We start from the raw sequence: 17,881 nt of genomic DNA, 5'->3' as shown, positions 1-17,881 counted from the left end.
ATATTATTATCACCCTTAATTGAGACCCATTAGGCTAAGTTTGTGCACTGCCCTAATAAATAAAGGTGTAGTATGCAGCCAGACAAAAAAGCCAACATTTTCCTTTTAGGATTCATATAGCAAACAAGTTTTTAAAAAGTTTAACAACTTATCAAATTTACTTCATACTCTTGGTTCCCTTTTTGTGGAAAAGCTCAGGAGTGTCACAACAGTGCTATATGGCAGCAATTTTGCAAGAATGTTAAACTCTATGAAAAACACTGACATCTAGTGTTCAAAAGCATTAATGCAAAACCACTGCTATACAGTTATCCAGACAGGTGCACACTACATACCTGGGTATTCTGTTCCACAAAGACAAAATAAAAATAAATTTGATAACAGAAGTAAATTAAACAGTAAATACATGCTAGACAGTGATATATTAAAAGCTTGCCTTCGAATAATATGAAGATATATTTTTACAATGCTATCAGTTTTAACCCCTTCACAACCTTATGACGTTCTATGCCATCCTAACCACACTGGGCTTTAAAGCTCTTATGATGGCATAGAACGTCGTAGGCTCTTCCTAAATGGAATTGTGGGTGGGAGGGCATACGTAGTGTCATAGGCACTCCCCCCTGACCCGATCCCAATATTGAAATAACGCGATCACATGAATGATCGCTTGATTTAAATTTTTTACTTATTAGTTTACATATAAGCACGGACGGGACGCGGTTAATTATTGAAAAGTGCAAACTTTGTTTAGTTCAAACATGGGGGTACACATTATTTTATATAGTTTACTATTTATCTTGGTTTGTGCAAACAAAGCTGGGTGGAATCCCTTTTTGGACAGCCACTTATTGCAGGTTTTATATCTGTCCCTAACTGTCCTCAGTAGGCAAAACAGGTAAGGAGCAATTTAAGTTTAAATATGGCGGTTCCTATTACTTTATAGAAACTCAGTACAATTTAGAAAACCAACAATTTTCAGAGTTAAATTACAGGAAAATGGAACAAAATTAATATGAAGTATATTGCAAAGTTTAACAACTACATATAATTAAACATTGTTATAGATTTTACATTATACGGTTTAATATCTGTAAGAAACTTGTACACTGATTTTTTTTTTAAAATTAAATAAATCATCCCTTGTAGAGTTTCACTGTGTGCCAATGAAGATATGAGCACTTTTATTACCAGCGATTCCATCTTGCATTTAGGGACATAGCTTATGTGTTGTAATGGTGAGGTCGCGGCTAGGCGGAGTTTAGGTGCCATTTTTTTACTTTCAGAACGGCGCCAAACTTTTTGAAATATCTTAATATTAATACAGACTGTCCCTTTAACGAATCTAGTGACATAATGGTATGTCCATATATAAAATCAGTTGGGGGAGTAACTCTTTCAACCCCCTACCTTCACTGGGAGTGTTATTTCTTCCATTAAGGTTACCAACAACCTACTTAGAGCAAAATCAAAAGGCCACTTCTCTCTGCTTATCCTCCTTGATCTGTCTACAGCCTTTGATACTGTTGACCATGCTCTTTTGCTCCAAACCCTCCAATCAATTGACATATGAAACACAGCCCTCTCGTTCTCTTACTTCCTAACCGTACCTTTAGTGTAGCCTTCTCTAGGGAATCATCTGCCCCTTTACCACTTTCTGTTGGGGTAACTCAAGGCTCTGTTCACTTCTCAATTTATACGACATTGTTAGGTTCCTTAATAAAGTCCCACTGGTTTCAATATAATTTTTATGCTGCTAAACACATCTACCTCTCTGCACCAGACCCATCTCCTTCCTTGTCAACCCGTGTTACTAACAGTTTCTCCTATCTCTTCCTGGATGTCCTCTCACTACCTTAAAGGGACACTAAACCCAAAAAAATTATTTCATGATTCAGACAGAGAATACTATTTTAAACAACATTCCAATTTACTTCTATTATCTAATTTGCTTCATTCATTAGATATCCTTTGTTAAAGAAATAGCAATGCACATGGGTGAGCCAATCACATGAGGCATCTATGTGCAGGCACCAATCAGCAGCTACTGAGCCTATCTAGATATGCTTTTCAGGAAAGAATAGCAAGAGAATGAAGCAAATTAGATAATAGAAGTAAATTAGAAAGTTGTTTAAAAATGGTATTCTCTCTCTGAAACTTGAGGGAAAAAAAATGGGTTTAATGTCCCTTTAAGCTAAATCTCTCTAAAACTTAGCTCCTTATTTTCCCTCCTTCCAAAATCTCCACCCCCCCCCTTTTTCTATAACTGTAGATATCTCCATTATCAAACCTACCCCACATGCCTGATGTCTTGGGGTCACAGATCTTTATCTTTTTCACTCCCCACATCCAATCTCAAATTGTGGAACTCTGTCTCGCACCACAAGATTCTCCCCTATTTCTGAAAGTTACAAAGGCTCCCTAAAGGCTCTGCTGTTCAGGGATGCATACAACCTACGCTAACCTTTCCTAATCCCAGTTCCTCTCCTCTGTTCTCCCCTTGAACCCCCTAGCATGTAAGCCTTTGGGCCCAGCTATTTGCAGATCACATTCATTAGAGCGGATTACAATAGTTACTCTAGGCAGGGCCCTCTACCCCCTTGATCCCTTTAAATGTTACCTTGTATTATACCATGCCTATGTTAATAGTGCTGTGGAATCTGAATAATAAGAATAATAAGAATAAGAATAATAAGAATAAGAATAATAAGAAGAATAATAAGAATAATAATAATAAAATTAGTGGCTCTGCAACATATATTCTGCAGAGGGGTATGTAAAGCACAAATATATGGAAACAGTTTTGGAAATCATTTTACATTAGGTTAAAAAAAATAAAACCCTAAATGAAGTAAAAAAACAAAGAAAGAAAGTGATGTAATAAATTCCAAATAATACTGCTGTGTTGTGAAAAAGAAAGTCACACTGAGAGAGACTTCTAAGCCTGTACGTAGTTGTGAAGACAGGCTAACAAGTGTAATTACGTGAGTTCTGGGACCAAGATACACAAATAACGGTTGTAGATAAAGTCAGTTAAATTGACCCAAAGCCGTATAGTCAATTTAGACTATGTACAGGTTTAGAAGTCTCTCTGTGTGATTTTCTTTTTCACAACACAGCAGTATTTGGAAGTTGAAATAACTCCTGGCCATATACATCACTTTCTTTCTCTTTGTTTTTTTATTATATTCCCTACCGAGTGGTGTTTTTACCCCCCTTTTTGGGTTGGAAAATAGTTAATAACCTTTTAAAGGTACATGCCCACAGACGCTTTTTGTTACTCTGGTTGCACAACTTCTTGATCTATAGTGACAACAAATTGCAACTGGAATTCCATAAAAATGGAGGACTTACTTAACATGGATAATACATACTCATTCAAGGACATAGATTAGGATAATTTGGACTGTCTAGATTTGGAAGATGTCTTTAATTATGATTCACCTATATTTTCCTACCTATGATATTAAAGATCAAACATTCATAGATAGGTGGAACCAGGCCCTTACTGATTGTTCGTTAAAGCTTATTTCCCTTCTTATTGAGTATAAATATATATTGCTATGTGATGTTAAACATAAGATCGCCAATATTGAATTGGATATGTACAAGTTCACCAACTGTGAGGTATACACTAAGTTTGAACAGATCTATAAATAAACCATGGAGGAATCTAAGAAATTGGTAATACAAACAAAACATACTAAATTTCTAAAAGACCAGAAAGATTACTCATTGGGTATTGTTTGGAGACGCAAACAACGCTATAGATCATGGTTCAATCAGGAGAATAGCGACAAAACACATTACAAAAAAAAACACAAAAATAAGAATAAAAATAGAAGGCAATATAGGCGTAATAATCAGTCAAAACAAGATGCGAGTCTGGACTCAGAGAGTAATCCTAAAAAGGTTACATTTTCTGATTCCGAAAATGAACAGATGAGGATAGATTCACATCTAGTTTTGAAGGCGCCTCAGGGGGGAGAGGAGATTAACTCTGAACTGAATGAGCAAGCTAATGTATCCTTGACTAATAGCTTGGGAGCAAGCACACATAAAAGTATCTTAAAAGGGCATCCAGATCAGAGAGCCAGACCAAATACTAATGGTCCCACACCAACTCATATTCAGTTACAGAAGTACAATACTAATCCCCAGGTTTTTCAGGAGGCCCCCAAACAATTCCAGGGGGGAGGGCAAACCGTAGAGGTTACCAACAGCAAGGGAAATGTGAAACAGATGAGATATACCCTGAGAGGGAAAAATACCAAGATAAAGAAACACCAATAAATATGGTAATTTAATATTTCTACATATCAATTGACAGAAATTGAAACTAGATTGCTTAATTTGGGTTTTGTCCCTTCGAGGAAATTTAATCTTTTTCAGACTATCCTTAATCTTAATAAATTGATCAGAGATTTAACACTTATATTATATTTCCAAGACAGTGTACAGTTGCATCTAGAAGAAATTGGAACTTCTAATACTAGCACAGCTGATGGTAATATTTCTTTTGTGGATACATGTACTATAGTAACACTTGGTGGGGCTCTATTTATCATTCCAATTCTCCTATATTTTCTCCTAAAAGTTCTCATGAGAAATAATTCTCCTATTTATCATTCAAAAATACTCCTAAAATTGGGCAGGTTCGACTGTAAAATTCTCCTACTCTGTTCTAACTCTCCTTGGAGAACATGTTCTCCAAAAAAAAAAGGGTTAAATTAGATATTTTTAGTCGTATTTCATATAGTTCTCCTCATAATTCTCCTAGTTACAAATTTACCATTTATATTCTCCTGTGGAGGACTGACAGTTCTCCTTCAAGTTCCTACCTTAAAGTTCTCCATAGTTAAAGTGGAGAACAGCATTAGAAATCTATTCTCCAACAGTTGTAGAAGCAGTTACACACAAAAAAAAAAAAAAGGGTTCTACAAGGTGCAAAAATTATCTATAACAAAGCACAATAATAATGGTTATTGGAGTGCAATAATAATTTATGATGGAGTAAAAAAAAAAAATATATAACAGAGCACAAAAATGATATCTATTGGGGCATAAAAATAAGATATTAAAAAAAAAAAAAAAAGCGCTAAAATTGAAGCACAAAAACAATGAAAATGTAGATCTATTTTCTTATATGAAAGTTTGCTGAAGAGGGGCGTTAACAAAGCTACTAGGAAGGCTGTATAAAGATTTCTATTGGTTTATATATGATTGACATGGAGAATAGTTGCTTATTTTTAGTGATAAATAAGGAGAAGATAATAATCCGACTGGAGAAATTTATCATTAGTTCTCCCCAGCTCTCCCATGGAGAAAAAACAACTTTTTTATGATAAATATGGGCGCACATGTGCTCCTCTCCTAAGGAGAGCTGTGGAGAACTGATAGGAGAACAGAAAGGAGAATTCCCCAAATGATTGATAAATGGAGCCCTTGAAGATCTATGTAGTGATAATAAGGATAAAGAACCACCTCAGGTTTCTAAAATTAAACCCAAAATCACAATTTTATCCAACACAGGCAAGAGGTAAACTACTTGAAATATTTCATGAAAGGGTCATTGAAGACCTTACTGACCTCTCTGATTCACTGGATTCCAATCCTCCAAATCTTACGAACAAACAAAGAGAGGCCTTATTAAATCTCCAAAAAAAATATAATTAGAAAATAGTGATTAGGCAGTCTGACAAAGGAGGGAGTGTAGTGGATACGATATATTACACTAACGAGGCACTGAGACAACTTAGTGATACTGACACCTACATAGTCCTATCTAAGAATCCTACTATGGCATTCGCAAGAAAATTATCTTTTGGATCAGGAGGTGGAGGAAGGTCTAATGGATCAGGAAACAGCTAGACAGTGCATGGTCACTGATCCAGTGACACCTATCTTCCACCACCTCCCAAAAGTTCATAAAAGTTTGACAAACGTAAAAGGGAAACCCATAGTGGCTGGTATTGGATCTTTATTAGAGCCACTATCCAAATGGGTTGACAACTTTTTGCAGCCTCTGGTTCTTTTGCTTCCTAGTTACATTAGGGATACTTCACATGCACTACAACTTATAGAACCAGTAAGTTGGAGGGAGGAGTACAGTTGGCTAACAGTTGATGTGGTGTCCCTGTACTCCTCCATCCTGCATATCCATGGCTTGAACGCTATCACATTTTTTCTAAATCTATTTACAGATTAGTCATTGGACTCTAAAACCCCGATTGTGAGAATAGTTAAATTCTTATTGGAGCATAACTAAAATGTTTCAGGGGCGCTACTACCTCCAGAGACATGGAACCGCGATGGGGGCCAAGTTTGCCCCCTCCTATGCCAATCTGTTTATGGGTTGGTGGGAGAGGGGCCACGTCTATGGAGGTAGTACCGCCCCTTTAGAGCATATAGTCAAATATGTTAGATTTATTGATGACCTACTTTTTGTATGATCATCAGACTCACAGACTGCCAGTGATTTTGTTGCAACCCTGAATAATAATGGATGTAGGACTTGAGTTTACTTATGAATGGCAGAAAAACAAAAATTAAATTTTTTGGACATCTCCCTTTTAGGAGACGGAAAAGTAAGATAGTCTCTGCTCTCTATCGAAAACCTATTTCAGGCAACAGCCTTTTACATGCTCGAAGTTGTCATCCACAACATGTATTTAAGGGCATTGCAAAAAGCCAATTTTTACAAGCAAAGCGGAACTGTTCCCTGGAGGAAACTTTTCGTCTAGAGAGCAGAGACCTGAGAACACGAATGTTAAAGAGGGGCTAAGCAAAAAAAGTCATAGACAAAGCATTTTTTGAAAGCAAGGATGTGGAAAGGAAGAACCTGTTAGAAAGGAAGAGAGAATCCACAAGTAACACTAAATTGTCTAATCAATGTAAACCCAAATTTATTACATCATATTCGAACCAATATGAGGATGTGTTTCGAATAATTAAGAAATAATATCTCTAACAAACGTACATGCTCTGCACTTTCTACACACTTTATAGATTTTCACCATCAGGATGTGACCTCTTTTAGGTGGCAGGCTATAGAACAGGTCAGGACACCACCAAGGGGTGGAGACAAGCTACCCATACTTTGTAAACAAGAAACATATTGGATTTTCAAAACAAAGTGTTTGTTACCATTGGGTTTCAATTCAGAGTACGATATTATCAATTATTGCCAGAAGTAAATGATACCACTTATTTCCCATAATTAGGTACCTAGGTAGCCGTATTCTTTCAGGTATTAATACAAAGTAACTGATAAGATACAATATGTCTGACTAGAGAGTGTATTTTCCAACACTACATCTTAATGTATGTTTCGAGAGTGTTGCAAATAGATTACTCATTCTATTATTGTGCAATAACTGTATAGAGGAACTATCAGTTAACTCCAATAATATTGGTTCAGTATTAGAAATTACTTCTTAACCAAATAAAACACCAGATACACTGATAGAGATACATATCCATATAACACAGAGTACTACTCCCTGATACTTTTTCCATAGGTTACCTATAGTATATTCCTATGGTAATTTAGGAACTTATTATGGTATATATAATTATCTTTAATAGGATTTATCAAGTACACACACTTATGTGTCCATACACATGTACGTGTACATATGGATTTATCTATGTTTCATTGATTATTTTTCTTTATCTTATATTGTTGTTGACCTCACTATAATTAAGAATGACTAAATATACATTATATCTATTATTTTCTCCTGTTGCTGTTGTAACATAGTTTAGCGATATATTGTTTTCAACTGTATGACACTGTTCAATATACTACTAGACTTATCTAATTGTACCTAAGCACTTTAAGTAATGAATTTGTATATATGTAAATCCTACATGTTAGTAGGTTTACATAGGATTAAGTTTTTGGCTATTTGTTTTTAACCAATGAGGACATGGTGTGTTTAGCTTAAAAGGGAGCACCCCCTAACAGGTGTTATTCTATGATTACAGTCAATATGACCGAAACCGGTCAGATTCAGCTTTGCCTTTAAGCTTATCCCCATGTTTTTGTATGTTCACATACATTTTTAATGGAATAAAGTGATCTGTTTTTTCTACTACTTGGCTTCGTTTTTGGTACTTTTTATTACCTAAATGAAGTAGTTTAATCTTCCATTAATATTGAATGTAAAAAAAAAATGTAAAAATAATTCCAGGCTTGTACTGCAATACAGATGAGTTTTAGATTTATGAGCACTGTGCCAAAGTATTAGTGTGAAGAGACCAAGCGTACCCGTCTGATTTTTTTTCCAAACAGGCCAAAGTCCAAAGAAAAGAGAAAGTAAATACATATTCAGAGGCAGAACCAAACAATCTAGTGCACATATCAATTACCGAGACAGAGACAAGGCTTTTTTAAAAAAATAATAATATATAAACAGAACAAGAAAGAAAATAAAAAAGGGACGACGCCACAGAAGACGTGACTTGGGGAAGTCACAAGGAAAGACTAAAGCAGAGGCATTTTTTTTTTAAACTTAATTTCTTTGTTATATAATAAAAAGCAACAACTATTCCACAATATAAAACCCATCTCCCTTTCCCATCACATATGTTTGCATTGCTTTTGGCCACTCTACTCAGGATATAGCTATAAGCCAACATGAACACATCTGCACAAATTGCTGGGGACAAATCCAATAAAGGGGGCTGGGAGAAATATATAAACACACATATCTATCTTACACACACCTCAGTATACTCATGAAGAAAGCAGCAATGTTTTTACAAGAGGATACCAAGTGGACTTTACACCACATCTGAATGATGGAATTTAAAAGGGACATTAAATAAGAGGGAAACACATTTTACAAAATAGTTTCCCCCTTTAAACTACAATTTTTATATACATCATGTTTTCTTGCAGTTAATAAAGCTCACCAAGGAAAGAACATTAATAGGTAACAAATCGACATTCACTGGAATTCCAATTATACAAAGTATTTAGGCAACAAAAAGATGACAAGATATGACAGTTGGGGCCATGGAATTTACTTTAAACTTATGGAGGGTCTTACTTCCTAAAAAGATAGGTGTATTCAGTGAAAGGTTCCAATCTTAGGAGCACCCAATTTCATTTGTGTCCCGAAGTGGATGCAGTAAGTCCCCAGAGTGCCCACAAGCAATCTTTACAGAGAAAGGCAGAAATCTTAGTATCCCGAGTGCTACGCTTACACACACACATAGTTACAAGCAACAGAAATACTGGAATTTCAGTAAATAAAACCGCCTTTATTAACCCCTTCACGCTGTTAGGATGTTCCATCCCATCCTAACGCTGTTAGGACGGAATGGAACGTCCTACCATATACGGCGTCCTGCAGTTTCCCCCTTTGACATAGGCAAGGATCGGCCTAGCAGCTTAGGCAGTGCCCCAGGATCCGTTCCCAGCCTTGAAATTGTGTGATCGTATCAACGATTACGAGATTACATTTTTACGAATAGTGTTTACATCGGAACCTCGTTCTGATGTGAACACTTTTATACCGGCACAAAGGGGTTAAGAAATGTAGTATTAAAACACGAGTGGGAAGCTGTGGGTCTAGCGTGCTTTGGCTTCACACTGCAGCCTTAAAGGGACAGGAAACCCTAAAATGTTCTTTCATGATTTAGGTAGAACATACAATTTCAAACAATTTACTTCTATTATCAAATTTGCTTCATTCTCTTGTTATCCATTGCACTACTGGCAACACATCTAGTTAGCCTATCACAAGAGACAAATGTGTGCAGGCACCAATCAGCAGCTAAAGCTAGCTCCCACTAGTGTAGGAAAATGTGTGTATTCTTTTTCAACAAGGGATTCCAAAAGAATGAAGCACATTTGAAAAAAAGAAGTGGATTTAAAAAGTGCCTTAAAACAACACTGTATTTGAATCATGCAAGTTTCATTTTGCCTTTCCTATTCCTTTAAAGTAAATGTCAAGTTTGATGAATCAGTTCCCGGTATTGAAAAACCCTATTAAAAACAGGGGCACTTTCATTCATCAAACTTTACATTTTACTCGTTTTGTTAAAATACTTTTTTTTATCTTGAAAGCTGCTCCAGCGCTTCTCCTGCCCGTCGCAAGCCTCTTCATATGTCAAAAATGACGAATTCGGCTTCCTCCAATCATGGCATTGCCTCAGGCAATTATTCCCCTGGGGGGGGTGCCGTGATTGGAGGAAGCCGTATTCGTCATGAAGTGACGAGCGTCAGGAGGGGGAAATCACTGGAGCGGCTTTCAAGATTTAAAGGTAAGTAATTTTAACAAAACGAGTGAAATGTGAAGTTTGATGAATAAAAGTGCCCGTTTTTAATAGGGTTTTTAAAAACTGGGCACTGATTCATCAAACTTGACATTCACTTTAATCATAGACCACAGCTGCAATCATAATTTAAAGAAAAATCAAATGCCAAGCAGTTATTGCAATAGACTGATACATAGTATAAAAAATATATATATATATAAATAATAATAAAAATAATAATATATAGGGCCTTACCCACAGCGGCAGGGACAGGACCAAGTAGAGTCTCTTTGTACTTGCGCAGGCTTTCATCGTCCTGGTCTAGCTCCTGGATCTCTTTGATGCTTTTCTGGGCTGGAGGTTTGTAGTTAACAGAGTGTTCATCTTCTTCATTTTCAGCTGCAATCTGTGCCAACTGCTCGGTGGTGGGCTCGTGCTCTGCCATGTCAGAGTGGCAACCTTTAAGCAACAAGAGAATAAATAGCTGAAATATAAAAACTTAAGACAATGAATTACCTGGCTAGAACAAGAAAACTTTATTTAGCTTAGATATGCACAATTAAAAATACACAGAATTAGTCATTTGAATGCAGCAAGGAGACAACTACCCAATGACCATAGTGATTTAACTACAATATAATGTCGCCTAAAAAAAAAATCAAAAAAATCAAAGGAATAAAATGGGTAAAATATTGGACAACATAAGGCTCTCTTTCTAAAATCTGACACATGTATTAAGGTTCTTTACACCTCAAGTTTATGAACGTTAATGAAAAATGTTAAAATGTCAAGAATACAAAAGATAGAGGGCGCCACATGGTGCAGATCAAACTAGCAAGGAGTAGGACATGGAGGTAAGCAAAAAACCTACTCACGTGATGGAATGCACCAATGTGCAGTACAAGCAGACCGGATACAATGACAGCAACGCGTTTCTCTGTGTCACAGCACGGTTTCATCAGGCTATGATAGCCTGATGAAACCGTGCTGTGACATAGAAACGCGTTGCTGTCATTGGATCATAGCCTGATGATACCGTGCTGTGGCACGGAGAAACACGTTGCTGTTGTTTTTAATAAACTTTTAAGATTTGTTATCTCGCTGCTGCACTTTTTCCTTTCAGATCTACAACATTTTTGCCATCCCTGTGGCTTCCACACATCTACTACTGTGCCCAGGAGAGCATTGGCTTCCATCTCTGTCCGTGGCTTGAGACCCTGTGGGAACTACACTGCATCTCTGGACTCCCTCTGGTGGGACGAGGATTTGATCAGTTCCAGGTGCCTAGGAATCTGCCAGGTGACTCATTGGATCCGGTCTGCTTGTACTGCACATTGATGCATTCCATCACATGAGTAGGTTTTTTTGCTTACCTCCATGTCCTACTCCTTGCTAGTTTGATCTGCACCATGTGGCGCCCTCTATCTTTTGTATTCTAGATGTATCGATCTTGTGTCGTGGCGTGACACACCAGAGGAGCTGCCTGAGAATGTTCTTGGACTTTTCTTGTTTTTGGATAAGTTCTCTATCAGGACTTTTTTCCGTTATCACTACATCTGCATATTTGCTTTGTTTAATGTTATAGTATTTAATTTGTCATTTGATCATTGTGCAACGTGTGTTATATATTTTAATCTTTGCATATTCTTAGTGTTTGCTGATATCGCTAATTTTTTATATACTGGTGACTGAGATCTATATATATATATATATATATATATATAAAAAATATATATAAGGACAACGTCCAAAATTGTTTAAATAAAATGGCCAGCAAGTAAGAAACCAGGTACCACATGGATTAGGAAGAAAGAATTCAGACGCAGGAAGACAACAAGGACACCAAATAAGAGTAAGCAGTCATACAAAGAACCAACAGGGGGACTACAGGAAGGAAGTAGGTAAGGGGATACAGTCTGTGCAGCATAGTGCACATAAAGAGGATACATAAGCATTGCAAGAGGCAACAAGGAGAAGCCAATCTAAATAGAACTAGCAAGAGTTGACAGGCGAGCGTTGATTAAACTTCAAGCAATATGCTCAGCCAAAAGGAGAGCAAAGAAAGTTAATCTTATAGTTCCAAACAGTAAAGTGTGAGTATAGGTTTCTGGGGGCAACTATAGGAAGGAATTAAATGATGTACACAGGAGGGGTCAGTAATAGCAACGAGAAGCTCAACTAACAAGAAGTCAAGTTACATTGGAGAGGAAAACTGAGAAGCTAACATATATAGGACCCGGAGAATAAACATGGGGGTTGGTGAGGGGTATAAAAAGCCAATTTAAAATATCTGTCAAAAGACAGATCATGGGAAGCAATTACAAAGTTAATGTGTCATGCAAAAAAAAAAAAAAACCCACACAAGAACCATCCAACAATGGGGAGAATAAAGACCAGATATTGGGCTGTAGTAAGAAGCTCAGCAAGTGGGTGAAGAATATGGGCCAATTATGAGTATATCAACTAACATAACCAGCACAGACAAATAAAACAAAATTGTTGTGTGGAGGAAATGGCAGCTAAAAAAAATTCTGCTAGTGCAATCAACAGGTGAAGAACAGAGAAAGATCTCTAGCAGCAATGAGACCCTGCACGTGCGCTATCAACAGGGGAAGAACAGAGAAAGATCTCTAGCAGCAATGAGACACTGAGCTTGTGCTATCAACAGGAGATCTCTAGCTGCAATGAGACCCTGAGCTTGTGCCATCAACAGGCGGAAAACGGAGGAAGATCTCCAGCAGCAATGAGACCCTGAGCTTGTGCCATCAACAGGCGGAAAACGGAGGAAGATCTCCAGCAGCAATGAGACCCTGAGCTTGTGCCATCAACAGGCGGAAAACGGAGGAAGATCTCCAGCAGCAATGAGACCCTGAGCTTGTGCTATCAACAGGGGAAGAACAGAGAAAGATCTCCAGCAGCAATGAGACCCTGAACGTGTGCTATCAACAGGGGAAGAACAGAGAAAGATCTCCAGCAGCAATGAGACCCTGAACGTGTGCCATCAACAGGGGAAGAACAGAGAAAGATCTCTAGCAGCAATGAGACCCTGAGCGTGTGCCATCAACAGGGGAAGAACAGAGAAAGATCTCTAGCAGCAATGAGACCCTGAACGTGTGCTATCAACAGGGGAAGAACAGAGAAAGATCTCCAGCAGCAATGAGACCCTGAGCGTGTGCTATCAACAGGGGAAGAACAGAGAAAGATCTCCAGCAGCAATGAGACCCTGAGCGTGTGCTATCAACAGGGGAAGAACAGAGAAACATCTCTAGCAGCAATGAGACCCTGAACCTGTGCTATTAACAGGAGATCTCTAGCTGCAGTGAGACATTGAGCTTGTGCTATCAACAGGAGAAGAACAGAGAAAGATCTCTAGCAGCAATGAGACCCTGAGCTTGTGCTATCAACAGGAGAAGAACAGAGAAAGATCTCCAGCAGCAATGAGACCCTGAGCTTGTGCTATCAACAGGGGAAGAACAGAGAAAGATCTCTAGCAGCAATGAGACCCTGAGCTTGTGCTATCAACAGATCTCTAGCAGCAATGAGACCCTAAACGTGTGCCATCAACAGGGGAAGAACAGAGAAAGATTTCTAGCAGCAATGAGACACTGAATTTGTGCTATCAACAGGCGGAAAACAGAGGAAGATCTCTAGCAGCAATGAGACACTGAGCTTGTGCTATCAACAGGCGGAAAACAGAGGAAGATCTCTAGCAGCAATGAGACACTGAGCTTGTGCTATCAACAGGAGAAGAACAGAGAAAGATCTCTAGCAGCAATGAGACACTGAGCTTGTGCTATCAACAGGAGAACAGAGAAACATCTCTAGCAGCAATGAGACACTGAGCTTGTGCTATCAACAGGGGAAGATCTCCAGCAGCAATGAGACCCTGAGTTTGTGCAATCAACAGGGGAAGAACAGAGAAAGATCTCCAGCAGCAATGAGACACTGCTTGTGCAATCAATAGGCAGAAAACAGAGGAAGATCTCCAGCAGCATTGAGACCCTGAGCTTGTGCTATCAACAGGGGAAGAACGGAGAAAGATCTCCAGCAGCATTGAGACCCTGAGCTTGTGCTATCAACAGGGGAAGAACAGAGAGAAAGATCTCCAGCAGCATTGAGACCCTGAGCTTGTGCTATCAACAGGGGAAGAACAGAGAAAGATCTCCAGCAGCATTGAGACCCTAAGCTTGTGCTATCAACAGGGGAAGAACAGAGAAAGATCTCCAGCAGCATTGAGACCCTAAGCTTGTGCTATCAACAGGGGAAGAACAGAGAAAGATCTCCAGCAGCATTGAGACCCTAAGCTTGTGCTATCAACAGGGGAAGAACAGAGAAAGATCTCCAGCAGCAATGAGACCCTGAGTGTGTGCTATCAACAGGGGAAGAACAGAGAAAGATCTCTAGCAGCAATGAGACTCTGAGCGTGCGCTATCAACAGGGGAAGAACAGTGAAACATCTCTAGCAGCAATGACACCCTGAGCTAGTGTATTCAACAAGGGGAGAACAGAGAAAGATCTCTAGCAGCAATGACACCCTGAGCTAGTGTATTCAACAAGGGGAGAACAGAGAAAGATCTCTAGCAGCAATGACACCCGGAGAAGAGAAGGTCTCTAACAGCAATGAGAAAATCAGCTAGCATACTCAACATACTCAGAATTGAATAATAGAGAGCAGCAGTAAGAAGCTCTGCTAACACACCCAGCAGGATGGAATAAGAGTGAGATCTGGAGTAGCAATAACATTCTTTACTAACACGCCCAACAGGATAGAACAGAAATGGGTTAGGCACCAAGAAGCTCAGTGAAGAGTGAACACATCCAGCAAGAGATAATAGGTCTGGGCAGCAAGGAGCTCGGTTAATACACCCAACTGAGTGTAACACGAACACACCACGCATGGTATAAGAGACAGGACTGGGGAAGCAATAAGGTGCTAGACTAACTCATAGGTTTAGGGAAGCAATAACCCGCTGATGGGGGTAAATAAGGACAAAGATGAGAAGGTCATTACATATACACAGCTGAAGGTTTACAGGGAGGGCAGCCAGTGTCACAGGCGAGAGGCCTCCATGACAGGGCAGCGGGTGGTTTGACAGCGATCACACACAAATACTGAAAGGGGGGATACTACAGATGCTGAAAAGATATAATACCTCACGGTGTCACCTATGTCGCCGTAAGACCAGGCACTACCTACTGCCCTGCTCACATCCGCCACACTTACCGTTCCTGCTTCTGTTCCTCGCGCTCTAGACTCCCACCCTCAGGAATGGCGAATGACGGCCGAACACGCCCCGCTGCGCGCGCTCCTAGCGTTTCCTGACAACGCGTGACTTCCGCTACTGCCGCCATCTTGCTACTCCATGGAGCACAATAGTAGTGGTAACCTATCAGGTATTTGTAGCTGTGCGCTATAAGCTTTGTTTTGCCGTTTGGATCAAGTATATAGCGCTTATGATAAGCGAAGTTATTCAAGTTAGTCAGTGCTGTTCTTTGTGAAGTTACAAGGAATCCAGACGTGACTGTTAAAGAAGGGGCACCAAACTCAAACATTTTCTATTATAATTCAGATAGAGCATGCATATCTAAAAAGCTTTCTTATTTAATTATATTATCAATTTTTCTATGTTCTTTTGTTGAACATCAGGGAGGTAAATTCAGAAATGTACACCTGTCTGTAGCATTATATGGCAGCATCTTTGGAGGAATACGTTTGTAAGACCACTAGGTGGCAGCACTTTTTTCCTGCCATGTAGTGCTCTAGACATGTACAGCTATCTACCTAGATATGATTTCAACAAAGAATATCTTTATAACAAAGCATATTTAGAAGTAGACTGGAAGCATTTTGTTTTAAATTGTACACTCTAAATCACAAAAGAAAAAAATTGGGTTTCAAGTCCCTTTAAATTTTAAAATGTATCATTTAAGTTTATCAGTACATTGTGTACTACATAAAGGAAACAAATCATATATATATATATATATATATATATATATATATATATATATATATATATATATATATATATATATATATATATATATATATATATATATACAGGTATATATATATTCTCTGTCTTACTAGCCCTGACAAAGCCCTATGCTTACGTTTCCATGGGAGGGGGGGGAACGTATGTTGATGATTGGATAATCTCTTCCATGAGACATCGCAATTGCTGATTATTGGATACCTTAGTAACTTGATCGGCAGTTTGGCATATGTACAGCTCTAGGCACTCTATGGGCTCTATTTATCATCATAATTCTCCTACTTTTGGGCCTATAATTACGCTGTCGGATTTATTCTCTGATTTATTTACTCAATTTATGCCCAAAAATGATCAAATGCGACCGCAAAATTCTCCCACTTTAGTCTAGCTCGCCAAGGCGCACATGTGCGCCAAATATATCGTTAAAATGCTTTATTTCAGTCATATTTAGAGAAATACTCCTAAGTAATCGCCAAAATTCACTCAAAATTCTCCTATAAATACGACTGTGAAAGTACTCCACAACCATTGTGGAGAACATTGAATTTACTCCTTTACTTTCTTCAGAGAATATGGAATTCTTCTTGATTTTGGCTGCTATTTCCTTGGCACGGTCCCCTGAAAATTGTTTAAATTATGGAAATATGCCTTTATGGAAACACCAAAGAGTCTATAATAATATGAATAATAATTAATTTAAAAAATATGAATGTGAAAGCAACATCATTTTTTTTATGATGTAATTAATAAAAATGTATTGTTTAAAGGTGTATTGGTGTCCTAATCAATTTTTATCAAGATAAGAGATTATCATTGTAAAGACAGCAATATCACAACAATGTAAGATAGTTAACACAAGGGAGATTTTGGATTATCTAATACATAAGTCTGCAGGGGGTGTGTTAAGACTCAAAGGTATTATTGTTTAAAAACAAAATACATTTTTTAATTAATAAGCTGTATTAACAGTGAAAAAAGTGGTATTTAACAATATTAAAAAAAAAATACATTAATCATTCTGAAAGTTTTGGTTTTCAATAGTTACATTTGAATATATTTAGGTATAAAAAGTCTGGATTTTACAGGGCAAACGTTAGTAGAAACAATAAGATTTAAATGAAATAACTAATAAGTGTTTAATTAAGTCAATAAGTAGTCGTAATTCAAAGCTGTTAGAATGATAAATAAGGCGCATTAAAAAAAATGATGGCGAGATTTATCATTAATCCGCCGCATCTCGACCATGCAAATTGGCATTTAATTACTACCGGTTTAATGATAAATATTGGCGCACCTGTGCTCCTCTCCAAGGGCGAGCTGTGGAGAACTGATAGGAGAACTGAAAGTCGTATTTCAGAAAATAATGATAAATCGAGCCCTATGGGCTCGATTTATCATTCATATTCTCCTAGATTTTCTCCTAAAAGTTCTCATGAGAAATAATCCTCCTATTTATCATTCAAAAATGCGCCTAAAATTGGGCAAGTTCGACTAAAATTCTCCTACTCTTTTTAGTTAGTCGTATTTCATAGTTCACCTCATAATTCTCCTACTTACAAATTTATCATTTATATTCTGCTGTGGAGGACTGAAAGTTCTCCTGCATGTTCCTGCAT

The 17,881-nt window shown here is 37.9% G+C and overlaps 1 protein-coding gene across 2 annotated transcripts in view; it reads right to left on the bottom strand.

Annotated features, from left to right (window-relative positions):
* Positions 1-15,584, bottom strand: part of ARHGDIA (Rho GDP dissociation inhibitor alpha) — a 51,392-nt gene extending 35,808 nt beyond the window's left edge. Inside the window, exons 1-2 of one of the 2 annotated variants that reach the window (XM_053705858.1) lie at positions 15,494-15,584; positions 10,525-10,728 (exon numbers count right to left, since the gene is read on the bottom strand). In XM_053705858.1, the coding sequence (XP_053561833.1) occupies positions 10,525-10,714 (190 nt within the window). In that variant the 5' untranslated portion in view covers positions 10,715-10,728; positions 15,494-15,584. Of the gene's footprint in view, positions 1-10,524; positions 10,729-15,422 lie in introns of both variants that reach the window. The other variant, XM_053705866.1, reaches the window with a different exon arrangement.
* Between the last annotated feature and the right edge of the window lie 2,297 nt (positions 15,585-17,881).

The sequence above is a fragment of the Bombina bombina genome, chromosome 1 (assembly GCF_027579735.1).
Source record: "Bombina bombina isolate aBomBom1 chromosome 1, aBomBom1.pri, whole genome shotgun sequence".
In the NCBI taxonomy this organism is placed as follows: Eukaryota; Metazoa; Chordata; class Amphibia; order Anura; family Bombinatoridae; genus Bombina; species Bombina bombina.
This window is presented reverse-complemented; position numbering and strand designations above follow the sequence as displayed.